Raw genomic sequence first — 21,897 nt, 5'->3', positions numbered from 1 at the left:
TCCCGCTCGTAAGCAGCGCCATTCAGAGTATATCAGTGTGATGACGTAGTGCGTTGTGCCTTGCAAGTCCCGCCCCTGGGTGTTTCTGAGCCTAATGTGAACTCAACCTTTCTGCACGAAGTGGCATCCGCCGTCGGTCTCCCGACGCTCTGGTTTCAGGCAGGGACACGAAGTAGGAAAGTACCAGTACAAAGGAAAGGCCAGTCCCCGCGTGTCAACCCTAGATCGCAGCGTGGGAGTTTTGCGGTTTTTTTTTCCATGGACGTGATGCTGCCTGCGGACACCTGGGGGCAGTGCTGCGCCGCCGCGTCCCGCCGCTCTACTAGGCGGGGCCGACGCCCGGGAACCCGGCTTGCACCTAACTCAACCTGCGGCCTCAGGCACTCCTACTTGGGTCTGTAACCTTCGGTCAGGGCCCATGGCCGCGCAGTGTCCAGCACCAGCGCTGGATCTTCTATTGATGTGGGCTCCTTCGTTCTTATTATTACATTTTACAGAGCGAGGAAAAGACCTGACAATTTGTGCCAGGCTAGCGTTCTCCCGTCTCTCAAGCCCCACTTGGATGCTGACTATTTCAGTTGTTTTTAGGAAAACAAAGTAACTAGAGCGTACCTCCTAGCAAACCTTCGTTTTCTGCCGGTCAGAATTCTGAAGATCGGCTTGAAGTCTTTAAAACAAAATGTAGTTTAAACCGTTCTTCTCTTCTGATATCCCCAAGTTTGATACTTCTTTCTCAGCGGTGTTAAACCCTCCAAGTTTACTTTTTGCAAATTTTATACTTAAATAGGGTCGTCCATTTCCTTGCAATGTTTAGGGAAGCTAACAAACAAAACTACCATAAAGAAAGATGGGTGGGTATGCTAACACCTCCCACACCACACACCACCATCAGAGGGGTGTTCACACCCCAATCCCCAGCGTTGTACGTTCAGCTATGATTGAATTACAGAACTTTGTGAGCGGAGAGCCGATTCAGGAGTGTAGATTCACAAACCTGTAATCCCCACAACGTGGGTGGGAGCAGTAGGATCAGGAGCTCAAGGTCATCCTTGGCTGCATCCCTAATTAGAGACTCCAAGACTTGTTAGAGACCTTCTCTCAAAAAAATAAGGATGGGGAAACTAGGCTAGATTATTCAAGAGGCCCTGAAGAGAGAGATGAGGAACCACAGGAATGGAATTGTGAGGGAGCAGAGAGCCAAAGACTCATCAAAGAATATAAGTGCCCTTTTCTAAGCTTTGTATATTTATTCACTGGGGGTGGGTGCACACCAATGCTCACGTAGAGAGCAAAGGACAACTTGGAGGATTTGCCTTTTCCTTCCACTATGTGGGTTCCAGGTTGTCATGCTTAGCAGCAAGCACCTTTATCTACTGAGCCATCTCCCCAGCCCCTGAGAACTGATTCTCCCCTGGAACCTCCAAAAAGGAACAGGAGGTGTTTGACGCCTTGATTTTAAGAATTGTCTTCCAGAATGATTTGAGCAACTCAATTTGAAGTGATTTGTTAAACTAATACAGCAAAGTATTAAACAAGTAACCCCCCGACTTGGAAACTATGGAGACTAAGAAGCTATGTGGCCTAGGGAAACTTGCTGTTAGGGATAGCAGAAATAGCAGCCACCTGACGGCATTTGCGGTGAGGATTTGCTTTTTTTGATTCCACACACTATTTCATAGACCCATGGTGTGTCAGACATCCATCCGGTCCCCTCAGAGAATGAAGCCGTGTGTGTGTGTGTGTGTGTGTGTGTGTGTGTGTGTGTGTGTTCACCTGTGTGTGCAAGCACCAGAGCTCCGCATGGGGTGTCTTCCTCTATCATTCTCCTGTTGAGACAGGACCTCTGGCTGAACCATGGCCAAACTAGCCAGTGAGCTCCAGAGACCCTCCATTCCACCCGCCCCCATCACCAGGATTACACTCACCTGCCTCATGTCTGGGTTTCTACAAGCGTGCAGGGGGTCAGAACTCCAGCCCCGAACCTTGTACAAGTACTTTCCTGAGGGAGCCATCTCCTCAGACCCTGAAGAAGTTTTTTGTTTGCTCTTTTCATTGTTTTGTTGTTTGCTCTTTTACTTAAGACTAGGTTTTTCTATGAGGCTCTAGTTTTCCCAGAACTTGGTCTGTGGAGCGAGCTGGCTCTCAAACTCCGAGATCTGCCTCCTGAGTGCTGGCATTAAGGGAGTGTACCACAACTGCCAGCCTCATTGTTTTTAATTGTGTGTGTTTGTGTATCTCTGTGTAGGTTTATGTGTGTGAATGAAGGTGTCTGCAGAGTCCAGAAGTAGGCACTGCATTCCCCTAGAGCTGGAGTAACAGACAGTTATGAGCTGCCGGATGGGGATCCTGGGAACCAAACTCTGCCAGGACAGTATGTGCTCTTAACCACTGGGTCATTTCTTCAGCCTCCCTGAAGACATTTTTAAAGATCAAATGTGGCAACACATGCCAAGCACTGAGAGGCATCCCCATCCCAGGGATCTGAGCAATCCTCTGCCAAGTGTACCTCAGGATCCTCACCACAGTTCTATGAGAGTCTATGAACACCTTCTCTTCCTGATGCTCAAGAAGGTATTAATAGGCAGGCCTCTCATCCCAGGAAGAAATTGGACACTGGTAGGATGTCAACTCCAGGGAAACAAGCAATAGTTTTTAGTTGCCCAATGCCATATCTTCAAGACTGAGGACAGTGTTGACCAAAAGAATATTGACTGAGAAAATATGGGTTTGGTTTTTTTTTGTTTTGTTTTGTTTTGGTTTTTGGTTTTTTTGAAACAGGGTTTCTCTGTGTAGCCTGAAGAGATCCACCTGCCTTTGCCTCCTAAGTGCTGGGATTAAAGTCATGTACCACCATGCCTGGAGTTTTTTATTTGCTCATTTTGGGGTTTTTTGGGGAGGGAGTTGCTTTTTTAAGTGTGTGTATGTGTGTGTGTTCTGTCGATCAAACCCAGGGTCTCCTACAGGTTAAACACACAATTTACCACTAAGCTACAACACCCCTGCCCTGGTTTTTTACTCTCAGTGAAGGGCGATCCATCTGAATCCATTGACCTTTGAGCTCAAAAACAGAGGCAAACATTTCTGCTCAGAGCTGCCCATCCTAAGTGCTAACAGAATTACTGTCTGGACATGGCCAGGCCGTGGCCTGCCCTTCTGGACCAGCACCCTCTTCTGCGGCCACAGGAAGGCACAGAGTTCTCTTTATGTAAGCTATCTCCCCAAAAGAACTCAGAGCATATTTACACACACACACACACACACACACACACACACACACACACACAGGAGAGAGAGAGAGAGAGAGAGAGAGAGAGAGAGAGAGAGAGAGAGAGAGAGAGAATCTAGCTCAAGTCAGAGTTTATTCTGTACCTGCTAGGCCTGACCCTACAAAAGCAGGCTTTAGGGAGGCACAGCTACTTCTCAAGGTGTTCAGGATCTGCTTGCCTCCAATTCCAACCCCAGAGAGGCGAAGGCCTCTGTTTGCTCCCACCCAGGCTCTCTCCAGCATCCTCGGCTCCCAGCTGGCCTCCCCCATGCCTGCTGACCATACTTCTCTGGTGATTTATGCCTTGGATGGAACAGCAAGGGCAGATCAAATGCAAAGCCAGCCACAGCCAGGGAAGGGTGGGGAGGCCACAGAAGCCAGGGCAACCAGGCTCTGTTTAGTTTTGCGGGAGTTTCTGTTTCTAAGTGACATTTAAAAATAACTGATGTAAAAGTAATGCGTTCCTTAGCAAAAACTGGAGCAAAGAAAGAAAAGCATAGATAAGATAAAGTCACTGTTTATTTCCCTACCTCAGTCTCTGCCTCCTCTTTCATATAAAGAAAGCTGGTTTCTAAGCTTGAATTGTACTGCAACTCCTAAGTTTTTAAAATGCCCAATCCTATGTGTAAAGTTAAAAGAGTAAAAGAGAAAGCCTTCCTCTACCAGTGAGGCTCACCACAAAAAAAAAAAAAAAAAAAAAAAAAAACTGGCCTGGATTAGAGCTGGAAGCCCCACCCCGAGAACACCCTAAGATAGGAGAGGAGTCATTTCCTGGACTCTGCCAGTCTTTTTATAAAAACTGTCTCAGGGCTGGAGAGCTGGCTCGGCTCTTGTGAAGAACACTTGCTGCTCTTACAGAGGACCCAGGTTCAGTTCCCAGCGCCCACGTGGTAGTTTGCATCCATCAAAAAACTCCAGGTCCAGGAGACCCAACCCTGTCTCCTGACCTCCACAGGCAATGGGCATGCCCGTGGAGCATACAGTCAAGACACATAAATTATCTTTAAAAAAGTTTAAAAACTGTGTCTTACTATGTAGCCATATAGCCCAGGCTGGTCTTGAACTAGCAATCCTCATGCTTCAGAATTTTTACTTGTTATTTATTTGTATGTATTTAGGCATTTTCTACATAGTGAGACACCATTTTTTTTTTTTTTTTTTTTTTTTTTTTTTTTTTTTTTTTTTTTGGTTTTTCGAGACAGGGTTTCTCTGTGTAGCTTTGCGCCTTTCCTGGAGCTCACTTGGTAGCCCAGGCTGGCCTCGAACTCACAGAGATCCGCCTGGCTCTGCCTCCCGAGTGCTGGGATTAAAGGCGTGCGCCACCACCGCCCGGCAATAATAGTGAGACACCATTTTTAAACTTTTGTTTTTAAATATATTTTTTGCTTTTTATGCGGTGTGTCTGCATGTATGTCTGAGTACCACCATGCTGCCTGGTGCCAGCAGAGGATGTCAGATCCTCTGGGACTGCAGGGACAGTTGTTAGCCACCAGGTGGGTGCTGGGAAAATAAACCTGGATCTCTCGGAGGAGCAGCCAGTGTTCTTAATGGTTAAGCCATCTCCTCAGCCCCCCCCACCCCCCACCCACCCCTCCCACCACCACCACCACCACCCACCACCCACCCCACCCCGCCTCAGCTTCTTGAGTTCTGGAAATACAGGCATGTCTGTCACATTCAGCTCCATACATAATTGTTTATTTTTTTTAATGTGGGCATATATTCTAATTTTTTTTAATTACAGTAATTAATTTGTGTGTGTGCATCTATGTGTAGGTATATACATGCTACTGTGTGTGTGTTGAGACCATCTTGCAGAAATTAGTTATCTCCCACCACCAGGATTGACTCAGGCTTATTTGTCAGGCTTGGCAAATGAATGCCTTCACCTCCTGAGCCATCTGTGGACTCCCCAGTTCCTCTGCATATTCCCTTTACCTTTAGGCATATAACAGAGGGGTTGCTAGGCTCTATAGCAACATACAAATATCTAAGGAATACCTGGAAACATGCTCACCATCGTTATCTATTTAGGAAGTGGGAATCAAAAATGTAAATCCAGCTGGGAGCAGCGCTCCAGCTCTCTATGGCTGTTCCCAGGGGCTGATCTTTCAGAAGGGCAGGCCAGACTGGGGGAAAAGGTAAAAGTGAGCTGTCATGTTGGGCAGCTCCAGGCAGAAGCATTTGCCTCTCTGAGTTCATGTGGCAACATGGGGTTTTAAACAAGAAAGTCAAACTTACCTGATGTTGTGGGGCATGTCTTTAGTCCCAGCACTCAGGAGGCAGAGGCCAGTCTGGTCTACATAGTGAGTTCCAGATGTAGAGAGACCCTGCCTCAAAAGAAAAGAAAGAAAGAAAAGAAGGAAGAAAAAGAAATGAAAGAAAGAGAAAGACAAAACAAAGTCCAACTTTTTGCAGGGAATATTCATGCTGACAACAGTGTTCAGGTCTGAAGGACTGATTTCCCCTGCAAGAACAGGATTTACTGCTCTCAATCACCACAGAGCCAAGGCTTACAGGACAGAAGGGTCAGAATATATCCAGATCTGGGCCAAACCTTGCCTCTATCGTTACTGTGTAAGCCTGGAAAAGTCACATTTGTAGCCCCAGTGTTCTTTGTACGAAGTGGAGTGCAGTAAGGTTGTGATGAGAATTTAAGGAGTATTACTGCCTGTGTGTGAGGTCCCTTTCTGTACAGTAAGGTTGTGATGAGAATTTAAGGAGTATTACTGCCCGTGTGCTAGGTCCCTTTCTGTACAATAAGGTTGTGATGAGAATTGAAGGAGTATTACTGCCCGTGTGCTAGGTCCCTTTCTGTACAATAAGGTTGTGATGAGAATTTAAGGAGTATTACTGCCTGTGTGTGAGGTCCCTTTCTGTTACCAGTTACAATGCCACAGTACCATTCCTAGTTGGGTTTTTGTTGCTGTGATAAAACACCATGATCAAAAGCAACCTGGGGAGGAAAGGATTTATTTCAGCTTACAGCATACAGTCCATCATGAAGGGAAGTCAGGGCAGGAACCTGCGGGCAGGAACGGAAACAGAAGCCACAGAGGAACGCTGCATACTGGCTAGCTCTGCTAGGCTTGCTCAGCCTACTTTCTTATAACACCCAGGACCACCTGCCCAGGGTGGCACTGCCCACCGTAAACTGGGCCTTTCCAATCACTAAGAAAATTACACATAGGCCATCTCTTGAAGGTATTTTCTCAATTGAGGTCTCCTCTTTCCAGATGAGACATGTTTGGGGCAAACTGACAAACATAAACAGCACAGACTGGGTGATTTTCAAGACAGTGGGTTTATCAGGATGGTAGCTTAGTACACAGAGGCAGGAAGCTGACTGGGAGGTAGAGGTCAGTGTGTCTTAAACAAAATATGCAGTGTAGTTAGGGTGGGGGTGGGGGGACTGGAGAGATAGCTTAGGGGTAAAAGCACTGACTGCTCTTCCAGAGGACCTGGGTTTGATTCCCACATCCACGCCGCTCACAGCTGTCTGTAACTCCAGTTCCTGAGGATTAGATATTCTCAGACGAAACACTCACACATAAAATACGTAATTTGTTGTTTTTGTTTGGCTTTTGGTTTTTTCCAGTTGGTTTTCTCTATGTAGCTCTCCATGTCCTGGAACTCACTCTGTAGCCCAGGCTGGCCTCAAACTCAGAGATCCACCTGCCTCTGCCTCCTGAGTGCTGGGATTAAAAGTATGCACCACCACCTCTTGACAAACTAATTTTTAAAAGGTGTATTTTGACTTATGGTTCTGAGGGTGCAAAGTGGAGAGGACACACCTGGTGTTTGGGCTGGCAAAACCCCAAGGTGATCCAGGTCTTTAGATCTTTAATCTGAAGGCCCAGATCACATAAGCCTGTGGTAGAACAGGTGCTCCAGAGTCAGGGTCTATTGCCAGTGGTCTTTATTAAGATCAGATAGCTCACCACCTTTCCTGGCTGTGTTCCTGTACAAGACACCTTCCTAAGCCTCAGTCCCATGGTCTGTACGACAGGGCAAGTGACGCCTGCCTATCTTTAGAGCTGACATTCGGCTGGAGGGACAAACAGCTCAAAAAGTGCAGCTGTTTAGATTTTTACTTCTAAAGTATGCAGAAGGATATGACATCAAAGTATCCACGGCTGTTACCACTGGTTTCCAGTCTTCACATCTTCCCGTACTCCCTTCCATTCATTATGTTCATTTGAAACAGGCTTCACTATGTAGCCCAGGCTGGCCTTGTATTTGCCATCCTTTGGGGACTGCACGGGTCCACCACCTTGCGCAAGTTCCCACAGATTAAGCACCTAATATGTGCCATGTCCTAGGCTCAGAGTTAAGAATACTGTAACTTTTTTTTTTCTCTCCAGAGAGTCCAGGAAGGCCTGATGACAATATTAATTAAAAATTACACAAGTACTTGCAATTGTCAGGCGTGTCTAAACCTTAAAAATTAGCTTATCACAAATTTGGATTCATCATGGCATTTTTCAACAAAATTTTTGTTTCTCCCCCTTCTTGTGAAGTGTCGTAAGTTTCTTCAAAGCAGAAGTCGGAAAATCCGAAGATTTTCTGGTAAAGTATTTTAGGTTACGCTCGGCACATTCTGCCACGGAGCCCGGTCCTGGGTCTGGAAGACCAGAGACTCACACTGCGGAGTAACCGGCTTTAGACCCAGACTCTCAGGAAGTGTTCAACAGGCGGGGGAGCCAGGAGACAAGTGGCCGCTGCAGGGAGGTGACGGCCACCCGGAGGCGGTCACGTGAGCCGAGGCGTGCGCCCCGTGCGTCAGTCCCGCCCCTGCTCGGGTCCTAGCAGCCGCTTCAACCCCAGTCCCAGTCCCAGCTGCAGCCGCATCCCCAACTCCAGCTCGTGCTCCGCTCCAGAGCTCGGACGTCTCCACGCGTCCCACCGCGGCTTCCGGAGCCTGGCTCTAAATTGCCTGAGCTCGTGCCCCGCGATCATCCACCGCCCTGCACTCTGGAGCGCGCGGCCGCGAGCCTCTGCAAGCTACTCGGGATCCTTGCGACCGTGGGCAGCGGCTGCCGCCTCTGTCCCCCTGCGGGAGGTAGGTGAAGCTGCCGTGCGGGACTGGATGGGGAGCCGGGCCTGCGCGCCCCGCTGCAGCGGCTCCCCGAAAGGCAATTGGGGCACTTCTCCGGTTGCCAAGCTCCCCCGGGGCGCCGTATTTGCGCCTGTAAAGTAAGGGATGAAAGACTATGGCAAGCGTTGGGCGCCGTTCTGGCTGTACCAGGCAGCGCCTGAAGGCCTCCGCCCGGGTCTTCTCTATGTCCCAGAGAGCCTACCTGTCCCTTGAAAGACCCAAGCCGCATTCCCCTCACCCAGTCCCTACACCGGAGGCCTGTGCGGTCCTCAACTCCTGGAACCTCAAGGTCTGTGCAGTATACGCCCTTGTTGGTTGAGGGAGTTGGGGTGTTGGCAGGCATTGGAGACATGTGCGCCAAAGGGCTGAGCATTAATATGCAGTTGGTGGCGCGGGGGCGGGAGCCTCCGGGGTAAGCCCTGGCCAAGAGCTAGTGTTAGCTAGGGAGATTGCGGGAAACCTGCCCAGCTGCGCCCAGAGTGAGGCCGATCGCGTGTGTTGGGGAGCAGTGAGGTCTGGCTTGGGGATGCTGTTCCCTGGGGGCGTATTTCTGGTTCCTCTATGATGGAGCGTTCCCTGTCTTGGGGCCACAGAACTAAGAAAGCTGATTTTACAGAGGAGAAAACCGAGCTCTGGAGAGGTCTCTAGACTCCCCCAGAGGCTAGGTAGGGAATGTAGACTAGGTGTGTGCAGGGGACTAAGAGTGAAGTTTCGGGAAGACTTCCCTGAGGAAGGGGTGTTTGAGCTATATGGAGAAAGCAGAGGGCCCAGGCCGTGCTCAGACGTCGACCTTAGACTCTGTTCTTCTCTTTTCTCTGCAAGAGTTCCTGGGAGAGGAAGGCGCGGGAGCTGGAGATGGCGAGAGGGCTTCCACTTCCCCTGGGAGTCTTTGTTCCAAAGAATGGGGTCCCACTCGGTTCTTTGGAGGGTCTGAGCGCCTTAGCTGTGCCTTTCCTGAATGGCCCTACCTCGCTGTTCCACACACAGGATATTTTCAAACCTCTCTCTCATCTTGCCCTGGTCAGACTCGAGCCTAGAGGTCTTGACTTCCACCGGGCTAGCAGCTGTTAATTCCCACCTGGGAACTAGCTGCCTGGAGGAACCGGAGCATGCAGAGCAGGATCGAGGTTCAGGCTCCTTTTCTGCTCTAATTCCTGTTGTGAAGGAGAACGTCAGGATGGGGGCAGAGAAACCAAGTCCTAACAGCTGGGCAGACGGATGGGGGGGGGGGGGAGAGCTTCAGGTGGAGGAGATGAGGTGTCCTGTTGAGGCAGCTGCAGGAATCATTTGAACCCAGACGATCCCAGGTTACCACAGGGTCTACAAAGCTTGTTGGATGAGGGTCTGTTGGGGGGGGGGGGTGTGTGGCAGGCTCCAGTCGCCAGCACTTGCTCCTGAAGTGAAGGGGGAAAGAGCTGCTAGATCATGAGGACTAAGTTGCCCTCACCACATATCTGGCGGCTCACCCGTGCCTGTGGCGCCATCTCCAGGGGGTCACCAGCAGCACACACACACACACACACACACACACACACACACACACACACACAGGATTTGACTAAACTCTCGAAGCCGGCTTCAGAGGAAGGAAAGGGTGAATTGCTGGCACAGTAGCTCAGAGAAGCATTTCACAGTCTGAAGAGCCAGAGGTGAGAGTGGGTTTGGGTTCTAACTTTTGGGCACATCCTCGACCCCCTCTGCGCAGCCTGCTTGCCTCTGATTGCTGGACCACGCTGGAGTTTCATTTAGTCGGTCTGGAGTGAGGTTCCCAATTTGCATGTCTAAGAAATTCCCAGGGGTGGCTGCTAGCCGCTGCTGGGTTTCCTGGTTGAGGAAGATGGACATTAACAGTCCCTGAGTTGGGCCAACATTGGTTTCAAATCCAACTTCCCAGCCTTGTTGGCTGTGTGATTATAGGGAAGGCACTAAATCTCTCTGTCCCTCAGTTTTCTCAACTGTAGAATGAAGCAAACAGTGCCTGCCGGGGGATCAGTGGGTGGTATGTAGAGTGAGTAGAAAATTTCTTAATAAAGAAAAATGAAAAGAAAAATATAAAAAAAAACAAAAAACAAAAAACAAAAAAACAAACCAGCGCCTGCCTCCAGGGAGTCGGAGGCCACAGATGTGGTAGAGGAGTGCAGCACTTGACCAGGAGACAAGCTGGTGATCAGTTGCAAAAGGAGAATAGCTTGGAGCAGGTGCTTGATGGAATCAAGTGTGCTGTGCAATGCCAGTGTGCTAGGATTCTGTGTCAGGGAGCGGAACCCTTGCCCTCCATGAAGCGCAGGGAGGGTACACAGCAGGTGACCTGTATAATGACATGGAAGTGACATCTGCCTGCACTTGCCAGGGTGTAGGAAATGAGCAGCCGAGTGGGCCTGGAAGCAGTGCAAAGGTATTTAGGTTATTTCATTGGCCTGAATCACATGGTCTCACCGAGGCATTTAGGAGCTGCTGGGAGATACGGTCACCGGCTGGGCCCATCCAGGCTGCTCTAGGTGGCACCCAGCTTGTCCATGATATCTTGAGCACTGGACTCATCTCTCAGTTTCTTTGGAACAAAAGAACTCCCCCCAAAAAACAGGCCTGGGGATGTGGTCCAGTTGGTAGAGTTCTTGCCAAACAGGCACAAAGCCCTGGGTTCCACTCTTAGCCCTCATAAAACCAAGTATGGTGGGTTTATGCCCATAATCCCAGAACCCAGGAGACAGATGCAAGAAAATCAGAAGTTCAGAGTCATTCTCCTACACAGGGAACTGGAGGCCAGCCTAGCTACGGAAGATCCTGTCTCAAAAGAAAAACAAAAACCACAGACAAACCCATAATCAAAACCTCAAGATGGGCTGCATGGTGTATCCCTTGACTGGGCCTTGAAGCACAGGGTTCTGCTCTTAGGAGTGGACCTTGTCCTAATCAACAGACGTAAAGGGGCAGACTGTGATAGCCTGTGCCTGGACCCCCCCACCCCCACCCCTGTGGTACCATTACTGTGACTCAGACACTTTATTGCTTTGTGCTGTGTGTTTCTGAGGGAGAAGGGGGAACAGCATCAGGCATCAGAAGTAAGGCATCAAGTGAGGGTCATTAATATCCCGAGCCTCGGCATGCACTAAGGACTCACAGATTAACTGTCAACTGTTAAGAGCAATAGTACTTTATGTCAGAGTAAAAGCACCGAGATGTCGGAACTGGTCTCCTCCATCAGATTGTATGTCTCCTACTTTCCAGGCCCAGATCGGTCGCTTTCCACAAGAGTCTGCCTTCTCCCTGCCCTCACACCCACAGGTTCTGCGGCTTGGAGTGTTTTACCCGCTGGGGCCAAACCTGTCTGTTCCTTTCAGGCTTGGCTCTTACCTCCCCCAGAGGGCCTTCCCTGGGCCATTTCCTTGCCTGAAAATCAGCAGACAGTGAACAGTGACTACCCCAGGGAGACCAACCCCCCAGCCCCACCGTGCCTAGCGCAGGATTGGTGCTGGAAATGCCAGCTGCTGTTCCATCCTGACCACCCCCACTCTGCCAGACACCCTCCCCCACTACTTCTTCCCAGGTCCTGCCTAACAAGTCCTGTTCCACCCAGAGGCGCAACAATAACAACCCCTCTAAAGAGGTCCACATCCCAGCCCTGCGAAGGTGTGTGGCCTTATGCAGCAAAAGTGACTTCTCAGAGGGGAGAGAGACATCGTCCTGGATTGTCTTACTGTACCACAGGATCCTTATAAAGAGGAGGTAGATGCCAGATGTGGTCGCACACACCTTTAGTCTCAGCACGCTGGAGGCAGAGACAAGCGGATCCTTGAGTTTGAGGCCAGTCTGGTCTACAGAGCAAGTTCCAGGACTACACAGAGAAACCCAGTCTCCAAAAAAAAAAAAAAAAAAAAAAAAAAAAAAAAAAAAAAACAGTAAATAAGTAAATAAAGAGGTAGAAGATGACGACTGAGGAAGCAGGCACTCTGGATAGAAATATTTAGGCTTAGGTGTTAGCTCAGGGTTAGATGGCTTGCCCTGAACTCTGTCCTCAACTCTGGGAAGGAAGGAGGGAGGAAGAAGGATGGGAAGACAAGAAAGGAAGCAGGAACAGACCCTTGAAGACTCCAGGCTGCTGGTTCTGAAGGAGGAGTCCTAGAACTCCTGCCCCCGCCCCCAGTCCCCAGTTGTGAGACACAAACTTGGGTCATTTGCATCAGCAGCTACCAGATGCTCACCTGACTAGAACAGGCTCCAGCCAGGGCTGTTCCACTCCATCCTGGCTCACTAGTAGGTAGAGATCACTGAGGCCGCTAAATGTTTGATGTCCCACGGGCCATGTTGCCCTGTAAGAAAGAATTGTACTAGCTAGCTCATTGCCAATAGCACAGAGGCCTGGAGACCATGCTCAGTGGGGAAGAGAGCTTGCTGGGTAAACATAAGGACTGAGTTCAGATCCCAGCAACCGCACTGGGATGTAGCCAGGCATGATGGGATGATTCCTGGGACTTGCTGGCTGCTTGCTCCAGCCTCATTGAGAGACCCCATCTCAAAGATAAGGTGGTGTATGATAGAGCAGGACACTCAGCGACTTCTGACCTCCATGTACGCGCGCGCGCGCACACACACACACACACACACACACACACACACATACCCTCCTCATTCTCCACACATTCTACAGGGACAGAGACATCAGCTTCCTGGCTGGCAGGAACAGCAACCTGCTTGGAAGGCCGAGGGCTAAGTCAATGTCCATTCTGCTGAAACGCAAGGGCTGCAACCTGGACCCTGCTCACACAAACCTGCCATTGTGCAAGAGTTCTTTGTTTTAAAATCAAAATGTTAATGACATTTTAGAGTACAGAGCAGAAAAGATTGACATTAAGGCTTCAATGAGCATCCTGCACAGGAGGGCTTTGGATTTTAGTGTTTGATTGTCTTCTAGGCGCTGGCTTTTGTGTCTATCCCCGGGACGTGGTGTACTCCTGGCTGGTCGCACCAGGGATACGGCGTGCCTCGCTTCTCAGGATGCGCTCTGTGTTTACACGGCCTTCTCTGTGGTCAGGCCGTGTGACTGTTCTCACAAGAGGCATGGTGTCTCACCCCTCCAGCTGCAGTCCAGAGCGCCAAGCCTGGCAAAAACCATCCGGGCAGGTCGCAGGAATGAACTACAGAAAAGCTGGCCATCTCAGCTAGCATGTAAGACACTGAGGTGTTACCACCTGGGGAGTCAGTGACCTAGTGGCATGGTTGAGACCCCAAGAGGGAAAGCCAAATCATGAAAAAAAAATCTGGCCCAACAAGACCTTTGAGACAAACAGATATGAATTAAGTCCTAATTTGCCATGGCTCGCTGAGCAATGTTGGGCTGGTTACTTAATTCTTTTGATGCTCAGTTTCTCTGAAATTTATTCGCCTTATAGAGGGAAGCAGAGCAGGGGGTGTGGGGGAGGGCACGACAAGGAAAGGTGGCTAGGAAAAGCCTCTGTGGCCCAGTGGCTCGTCATTGTCACATGCCAACCTGCCCAGTGCAGCACCTGGCATGCAGCCAGCCCTTCGGTTGTATGATTCCTCTAATTTCTGGGAAAATCCTGTCAGGTAGAGGGCCACTGGAGCCCAGGCCTTTGCTTCTTTCTCATCCATCTGCAACTCCAAAGCCGCATTTTTCCTCTGACTCTTGGTGGCAGGAACTCATACTCTACTCTGAGGAAGGTACTGCCAATTCTGCTGGGCAGAAAGTTCCTGCCTGGCACCTGAAGGATCAGGCAGAGCCACCAGTGGGGGTGGAGGAAGCAGAGAGGATGGGGTTGGGGTGGGGCTAAGCCTTGTTGATCACATCAGGAAATCCACACAGAGATCTCAGGACATAGACGTCGGGTGTGATGGTGCACCCCCAGCCCAGTGCTGAGGACCCTGTGAGGCAGGACAGTCCAGGGTTCGAGAAGTAGATGCAATAGGAAACAAGGAGGACAGGAAAGTATATTGTTTGGACTTACGGTGATACCCACCAAGAGCACCCCTGGGAATAGCCGGAGACATCGCAGTTGCATCTAAGGATGGGAAGCTTTGCTGCTGTGCACAGTTACAAAGGCTCTTCACAGGAGTTGAGAAATGTGTGGTCTGTGTGGCATTATGAGTGGCCCTGATAGGAAAGGGGTGTTATTTTTTTATCAATGTGCTTCTGGAGAAGTCTTTTCTTTTTTCTGGTGCTGGGGATGGGGCCCAGGCCTTGTATATACTAGACAGTGGCTCTGTCACTGAGCTACAACCCCAGCACTCAAAATTAGTTATGTTTTTCTTTCCCTCTCCCCTTCTCCACTGGCCGCAAGCCCACACTTACACACAGTAGGTGAACACCATATCCCTTGTATATTAGGGACTTTTGTGTTTTTTTTTTTTTTGTTTTTTTTTTAGCACTTTGTGTATGAGTGTTTTGCCTGCATGTATGTATGTGTGCCATGTGAGTGTCTGGTGCTCCTGGAGGTCAGAAGAGAGAGTGTCAGATCCCCTGAAACTGGAGTCGCAGACAGTTAATGAGCCACATGACCTCTGAGCCAGTCACTGTGAACCGGCGTCTGAGCCATAATGATGCTAACCAATAATGATCAATCATAGAACACAGAAGTGCAGGTGTGGTCGGGCAGCTTGGATTCCAGCTCCTCTAGCCCCGTGTTCAGGGGTAGGAGCCAGTAGGTCTTGAGGGGCATGTGCACTCTTGTGTTTATAGTCGCCTGTGTGTCCTAGGCTGTGGGCAAACGCTGCCGGGCATATCCTGCACAGGCATTAGTCACAGCAGGACAGTGGCAGTGACTCTGGGACCCTGCAGCCTTTGCTGCCACACAAAGGCAGCCCTGGGCACTGAGGGTGAGCCCCCAGGAGATCCAGCGGCCATTGTGGTTTGTCCCTTGTCCTGGAGGCCCTTCTTTGGTCATTACAAGCATAATCATGTCGACGGCTGCCACAGGATCCCAGCATAGCAAGACACACAGAGAGGGGTCCTGGCTTCCAGAGAACAGCTGTTTCCCAAGGACCCCTGAGGGAGCTTGGTTTTGCTGCTTCCCAGATATCCAGGTCCACATCTGTCTGGGACCCAAGGCTCTGCCTCACAATTGACACAAATAAAGATGACTGTTGTTCCCGTGCCTCGGCCTGTGCTGGTGAGCTGACTGACAAGGTTACGATTCTACCTCCCCCATTGATGGCAGTGAGAAAGGAAGGGACGGAGGACTTGAGCTGGCTGTTCCCCCCCCCCCCAGAAACTTCTCCCCAGGTATATTGAGGCGGGAAGGGGAAATTGTGGGTGCCTAAGTGAGCAACTTCTGGAAAGTTCTCATGTCTTGTCAACTAGGGTCTCCTTCCTTGGATTTGGGAGTCCACAATAGATTGAGTTTGCTAGGAGGAGGCTGAGGGTCAGAACTGGAATTGGGAGCTGAGGTAAGGCCTGCTGGACTTTCTCAGTATCTGGAGCAAGCAATCTGACTCGCCCTAGGTACCTGTCTTCATGTGCAGAGGGGAGATCAAACCACCAAGCTACAACTCTGCACTAAGGCTAGTTTTCCTCATGTGTCCCTACCCAGGCATCTAGTCATAAGGAATGTGACCTTTTTATGCTATGGAAGAGAAAGCGTTGCTGGAGTCAATATAATTAGCAACTTGTGGTAAGGGGAAAAGGAAAAGTGCGATAGATCATCGTCGTACAAGGTTTTGATATCCAAGTATGGTGTTTGTGAATCCATGACGAGGATGCTGCCCCTTGATGGGAGACCTGTGTGTTGTGTTTGTGCCAGCCTCGGGGTGTGGCTGTACCTCATGGCCTAACACAGCTGCCTAAGCTCAAGAACCACAGCTGCATTCTAGCCAGGAGAACACAGTCTCCCCCTTAAACATCTTTCCTAAGGGGCCGAGGAGAAGGCTCGTTATGTAGAGGCGCCTGCAGACAAGCCTGCTGACTGTGTTCAGTCCCTGGACCCCACGTGGTAGGAGGAGACTCCGCTGGTGTCCTCTGACCTCCACATGAACTTTGTAGAGCGCCCCCAACCCCAATTAAACAAATATTACAACAACAACAACAAACCAACTCTCCCCTCGGGTTGTACACAGCCTTTCTGCTTCTGTTTCAGTAAGCTCCACTTGGGTGTATGGTGTTGTGAAAGCATTTCCACAGAACTGAAACTTCCCCTCTGCGGGGAGCAGCTCAGAAAGCTACAAGACTAATCAGGCTCCTCCTGAGGTTATGCAGACAGCGAGCAATTGCTGGGGAACAGACACTCTACAGGCAGCAGAGCCGCCCGCGAGGCAGGTCCGGAGCTCCAGGTTGCAGCTTTCCTGAGTCCTCACTGTCTGGGGCAGGCTTTAGATGAGCAGCTGCCTCCGAGTCCCGTCATCCGTGTCCCCCCCCCCCTGCAAATCTGTAAGTTTTCCCCTGTTGGGTCACCAAGCTGAACTTGGGAGGATCATCTCTTTTGTCTGTCATTACTGCCCTTTGAGGAGTGAACAGACAGTCCGCTTCTCCCCAGGAAACGTCTCACAGCTCATGGTCTTGCCGGGCTGTCGTCTGGAAAATGCAGCGCTTATCTGAGAGACTGTGTTCTTAGCTCTGTAGGAACAAACAGCTTTGACAGGTGACAGGTGCTGCCTCAGTTTCCTTAAGAGCAGATTCAGGACGTATTGAGACCCGCCAAACTGGGTTCAATCCATTCGGGATGTGTACCAAGTGCCTGCTGGGTATGAGGGAGGCATGGTGCCAGGCAGTCACAGCTGGTCCCCAGGGTCAGGAGAGTGTTTATCTCAAGGCATCTGTGAGCTAGCTGTGGAAGGCCACTTCCCACCACTGCTACCACTGTGGAGCAGTGGGGGAGGGGTGGTCAGGTAAGGATTAGGAGATGACTATGGCCAGATCACAGCACCAGAGCCCTGCCTGCTCCAATGGCCAAGTTCTGCATCTCAGCTCCAAGCCACACTGACTGGGGCCACAGCTGAATCTATTTAGCACGGCACCATCCTGGCTCCTGGAGCCACTGACCTGGTTGAGTCCGCTAGTAGTCTTGGGTGCCCCATTGTCCTGGTCTGTAAAGCGGACTGGGACAGAGCAGGCTCTGGGGCGAGGAGCTGCAAGCCCCAGAGAGGATCAGGTGGCTCTGGCATCTGTCCCAGGCTGGCCTGCTCTGAGGGTAAACTTGGCAGCTGACATGAAGGTTCAGACTGGGAGTACAGAAATGAACGTATGGCCAGCACACTAAGGAAGAGGGTCAAAAGAAATAAAAACCACAGGCCCGCGTTCAGTCGGACATCGCAAGAGTGCGTCTTATCAAGGAAGGCCGAGTACGGGGTTTTGAGATTTAATTTCCGTTTTAGGAGTGTGTGCTGAGTTAGAATGTGAATGTGTGTTCTGTTTCAGCAGCTGTCAAGAAAGTGACAAAGCCTCAGAAGAAGGAGATGGCTGAGACAAAAACAAAACACTAGGCCAGACATAGGAACACTCGGAATGTTTGTGTAAAAGTTATAAAAATTTGTTTATTGGTTTTTTGAGACAGGGTTTCTCCGTGTAGTTTTGGTGCCTGTCCTGGATCTCACTCTGTAGACCAGACTGGCCTCAAACTCACAGAGATCCGCCTGGCTCTGCCTCCCAAGTGCTGGGATTAAAGGCGTGCGCCACCACCACCCAGCAAAAAATTTCCTTTTTTAATTTTATGCGACTATACATGATGTGTATATGGGGACATGCATGCCGTGGTGTGCTTGTGGAAGTCAGAGGTCAATTTGGGGAATTGGTTCTTTCCACCATGTGGGTTCTGGCAATTGAATTCTCACTGCCAAGCTTGTGCAGCAAGCACCTGTACCCACTACGTCATCTTGGCAGCCCCCTCTCCCTTTGTGTGTGTGTGTGTGAGTGTGTGTGTGTGTGTGTGTGTGTGTGTGTGTGTGTGTGTGTGACAGTGACAGGGTCTTACTGTGTAGCCTAGGTGGGCCTGTCTGGAACTCACTATGTAGTCCAGGCTGGACTCGAACCTGCAATCCTCCCACCTCAGCCTTCAGAGTGCTGGGATTACAGTCGCCACACCCAGCTTGTTTACAAGTGATTGTGAGGACATTTTCATTTCCTTTGAGTGCATGCTGGGAGTAGAAATGCTGAACCATAAGGAATTGTCAGGCTGTTTTCCATAGCAGGTGCACAGTTTTACAGTTGCTCTAGCAACTGTGGCTTCCAATTCCTGGACGTCTTTGCTGACTTTTATTATTGCCCAGTTTTAAGATTGTATCCATCCTAGTGGGGTGTGACTTTAAATTGTATTTCCCTAATGATATCTTTTCATGTGTACATCAGCTATTTGTGTGTGGGTTTAAAATCCTTTGTGTGTGTGTGTGTGTGTGTGTGTGTGTGTGTGTGTGTGTGTGTCTGTCTGTCTGTCTGTGTTTGTATCTACCACAAGCACCCAATAGAGGCTGGAGGAGAACATCAGTTATTCTGTGTATGCATTTGTATTACTCTTTCTTAGATTTATTTACTTTTTATTTTATGTGTATGAGTATTTTGCCTGCCCGTGGGTATGTGTGCACCCCATGTGTGTCTGGTCAGAAGAGAGTGTCAGGTTCCCTGGAACTGGAATTATGAGTGGTTGTGAGCTACCATGTGGGTGCTGAGAGCTGAACCCCAGTGCTCTGCAGGAGCAAGAGATGCTCCTAACCCCCACCCCCAGCCATCTCTCCAACTCCCCTCTTATATGATAGTGTCCCTCTTCACGAACAAGCTTTTTATCTTAATTATTCTTTTGTTCCTATTGCTTTGCCTGCCATGTTGAAGAAATCTTGCTGGTTATGGTGACAAATTGACTGTAGTCTAGGCACCTGAGAGGTGGTAGCAGCAAGGATATTGTGAGTTCAAGGCCAGCTCAGGTACATGGAAAGTTAAAGGACAACCTGCACTGTATGTAATAAAACTTATGTCAAAGGAAGCCACAACACCCAAGGGCTGGACTGGAACTCTGCCTAGGGTGTGCGAGGCCCTGGGCTCCATCCTCAGTACCACCCCACTGCCGTACCCACACCTCTGCCTAACCCAAGATTATGAAGATGTCCTGTACCTCCTGAGTTTAGCTCTTAGGCTTCGGTCCATTTCCATGTAACTCTGGCATGCAGTGTAGGGAAGGGATTGAGGGTCTCTCAGCCCCGTTTGTCGAAGATTATTCTTGCCAAATTTTAGCGTCTGGCTGAAAGTCAGCTGACCCTGCCAGTATGAGACTTCCTTCTTAGAGTCTTGCTGCACTGTCTCCGGACCATGTTGGTGTGTCCCTGGGTTCTAGACCTCCCACTTCGAGCCATCACACAGTGTAGAAATACTGTAATTTATGGAACAGGCCTTCACTGGTGGACATCTGTGGGCACTAGCAATTTCTTGCTGTCATTGATGTTATTGGAGCTTCAGAGGACAATCGTAAGAATGTTCATTTACTGAGGGGAAACACATCGAATGTTATGTCTGTGCCAGGCACTTTCTAAGCCAATCAGTGAGCATGTGGATAGCAGAAGGAAAAGGGCCTGCAAGATGGCCCAGCAGGTAAAGTCACCTGCTGCTAAGCCTGATGGCCTCTTCCATCCTGGGGGCCACAGGGTAGGAAGGGAGTTGGTCAACTTCGACAAGTTGTTCTCTGACCTATATACATGCTCTGTGACCGGCACATAACTGTACATGTACACACGTGCACACATTAAAAAAAATAAGTAAAAGACTCATTCCATGAGATGGAGCCCATACCTAATAATGCTTGGGTGACCAAGAACCTCAAATTAGATAACCCAGGGACCTAAGGTAAATCCAAATACTACTGTTCCTAAGGGGGAAAAAGAGCAAAATGACTCCTAATGATATCCTTCTTTACTCCGAGATTATTGTCTTGCTCTGCCATCATCAGAGAAGCTTCCTCCTGCAGCAGATGGGAACAAATGCAGAGACCCACAGCCAGACATTACGCAGAGAGTAGAGACCTTGGGACACTCAGCCCTGTGAATGGGATGTCTCCATTGTATCCTTCCCTCAGGGTTAGGGAACCCCACCAGAAGCCATGTAAGAGCCAGAAAGGATGGAGGACACCAAGAAAACAAGGCCCTCTGAATCAGCATGAGCAAAGCTCATATGAACTCACAGAGACTGAGGCAGCATGGGTCTGCAGCAGGTCCTCTGTATATATTACATTATGGCTTCCAGATTAGTGTTTTTATGGGACTTCTGGATGTGCAAATGAGTGGGTCTCTGATTCTTATGCCTTCTCTTGGACTCTTTTCCTTCTCTTTGTTTGTGTTGTCCAACTTTGATGTAATAGTTTTGGTTTTATCTTATTTGTTATATTTTATTATTCCTTAGAAGGGTTTTTTTTTTTTTTTTTTTCCCCTAAAGAGAGACAGAATGGGAGTGAATCGAGGTGGGGAGGAACTGGGAGGAGTAGAGGGAGGGGAAAACTGTAATCAGGATATATTATGTAAAAAAGAATCTATTTTCAATAAAAGGAAACAAGTATAAAAAAAGAAAGTACACAGGACAGTTTCAACCCAGGAAGGTCATTGAGAAGAAAATACAACAGGGCCTTTACTTGGAAGTTGGGAGATTTCTCTCAAGTGACATCCTTTGGGCTACAACCCCAATAGTGAGAAATAACACAGAAAGCTGTTCCAGGCACAGGGAACAAGTGCAAAGGCCTTGGGGGGTGGGTATGCACTTGATGTGTCGGATGAATGGAAAGCAACCGGTGTCTCCTGGAAGAGCAGCTAAGGCCCGAGAGGTCCAGGGGCCCCAACCCGTGCAGGCTTAGTAAGCATGAGTTCTAGTCCTTGTATGGGAGGAGTTGCTGGAGGGTGGTAAGCAGAGGAGTGGTTTGATGATATAGTTTAAGTCTTAAAATAGCTGTGGTTGTTTGCTAGATACTTCTGGTTTCTAAGCACTCAAGAGTTCTCCGAAGTGAAATGACTGGGCCAATAGGCTTGGACATTTGAAACGTTCTCACCTTATTGCCTCCCCAGATGATTGTTCTGGGTTTTACCTCTGACGGTGTGGTCATCGCCAGCGTCATGCAGGTACCCAGACCACCCTCCTCCGCTCTGCTTCCCTTGCAGGACCGTCCTTGCTGCACCTGCGCAGTAACTCTGGCTGCACAGCGGACCCCGCGGGTAACACGGGCACCGCTGAAACATGGCAGACGAAGACCTCATCTTCCGCCTGGAAGGTGTTGACGGTGGCGGGTCCTCCCGAGTTAGCCACGATGGGGATTCCGACGCAGACAGTGACGATGATGAGGACTACTTCATCTGCCCCATCACTGATGACCCCATGTCAAACCAGAATGTCAGCTCCAAGGTCCAGAACTACTACAGCAACCTGATGAAAACAGAGTGCGGCTCCACAGGGTCACCAGCCAGCTCCTTCCACTTCAAGGTGAGTGGCCTCCTGTTCTGCGCGTGTGTCCGGCTCACCTATTATGAGGGATGGGGAGCTGGGGTCTCTATTTGATGTCATAATTGTCTTCAAACCCTGGCAGTGCATTCTGGATGGGAGGGTATTCCTGTTCATCTGGGAGGT

At 49.6% G+C, this 21,897-nt stretch overlaps 1 protein-coding gene across 3 annotated transcripts in view; it reads left to right on the top strand.

Annotated features, from left to right (window-relative positions):
- The first annotated feature begins 8,055 nt into the window (after positions 1 to 8,055).
- The window catches only part of Eef2k (eukaryotic elongation factor 2 kinase), a 59,617-nt gene continuing 45,775 nt past the window's right edge, over positions 8,056 to 21,897 (top strand). For 2 of the 3 annotated variants that reach the window (XM_037211008.1, XM_028867839.2), the window contains exons 1-2: positions 8,056 to 8,327; positions 21,435 to 21,753. In XM_037211008.1, coding sequence (XP_037066903.1) covers positions 21,511 to 21,753 — 243 coding nt within the window. In that variant the 5' untranslated portion in view covers positions 8,056 to 8,327; positions 21,435 to 21,510. Of the gene's footprint in view, positions 8,328 to 16,546; positions 16,741 to 21,434; positions 21,754 to 21,897 lie in introns of those variants that run through there. The other variant, XM_037211007.1, reaches the window with a different exon arrangement.

The sequence above is a fragment of the Peromyscus leucopus genome, chromosome 1, assembly GCF_004664715.2.
Source record: "Peromyscus leucopus breed LL Stock chromosome 1, UCI_PerLeu_2.1, whole genome shotgun sequence".
Lineage (NCBI taxonomy): Eukaryota > Metazoa > Chordata > Mammalia > Rodentia > Cricetidae > Peromyscus > Peromyscus leucopus.
This window is presented reverse-complemented; position numbering and strand designations above follow the sequence as displayed.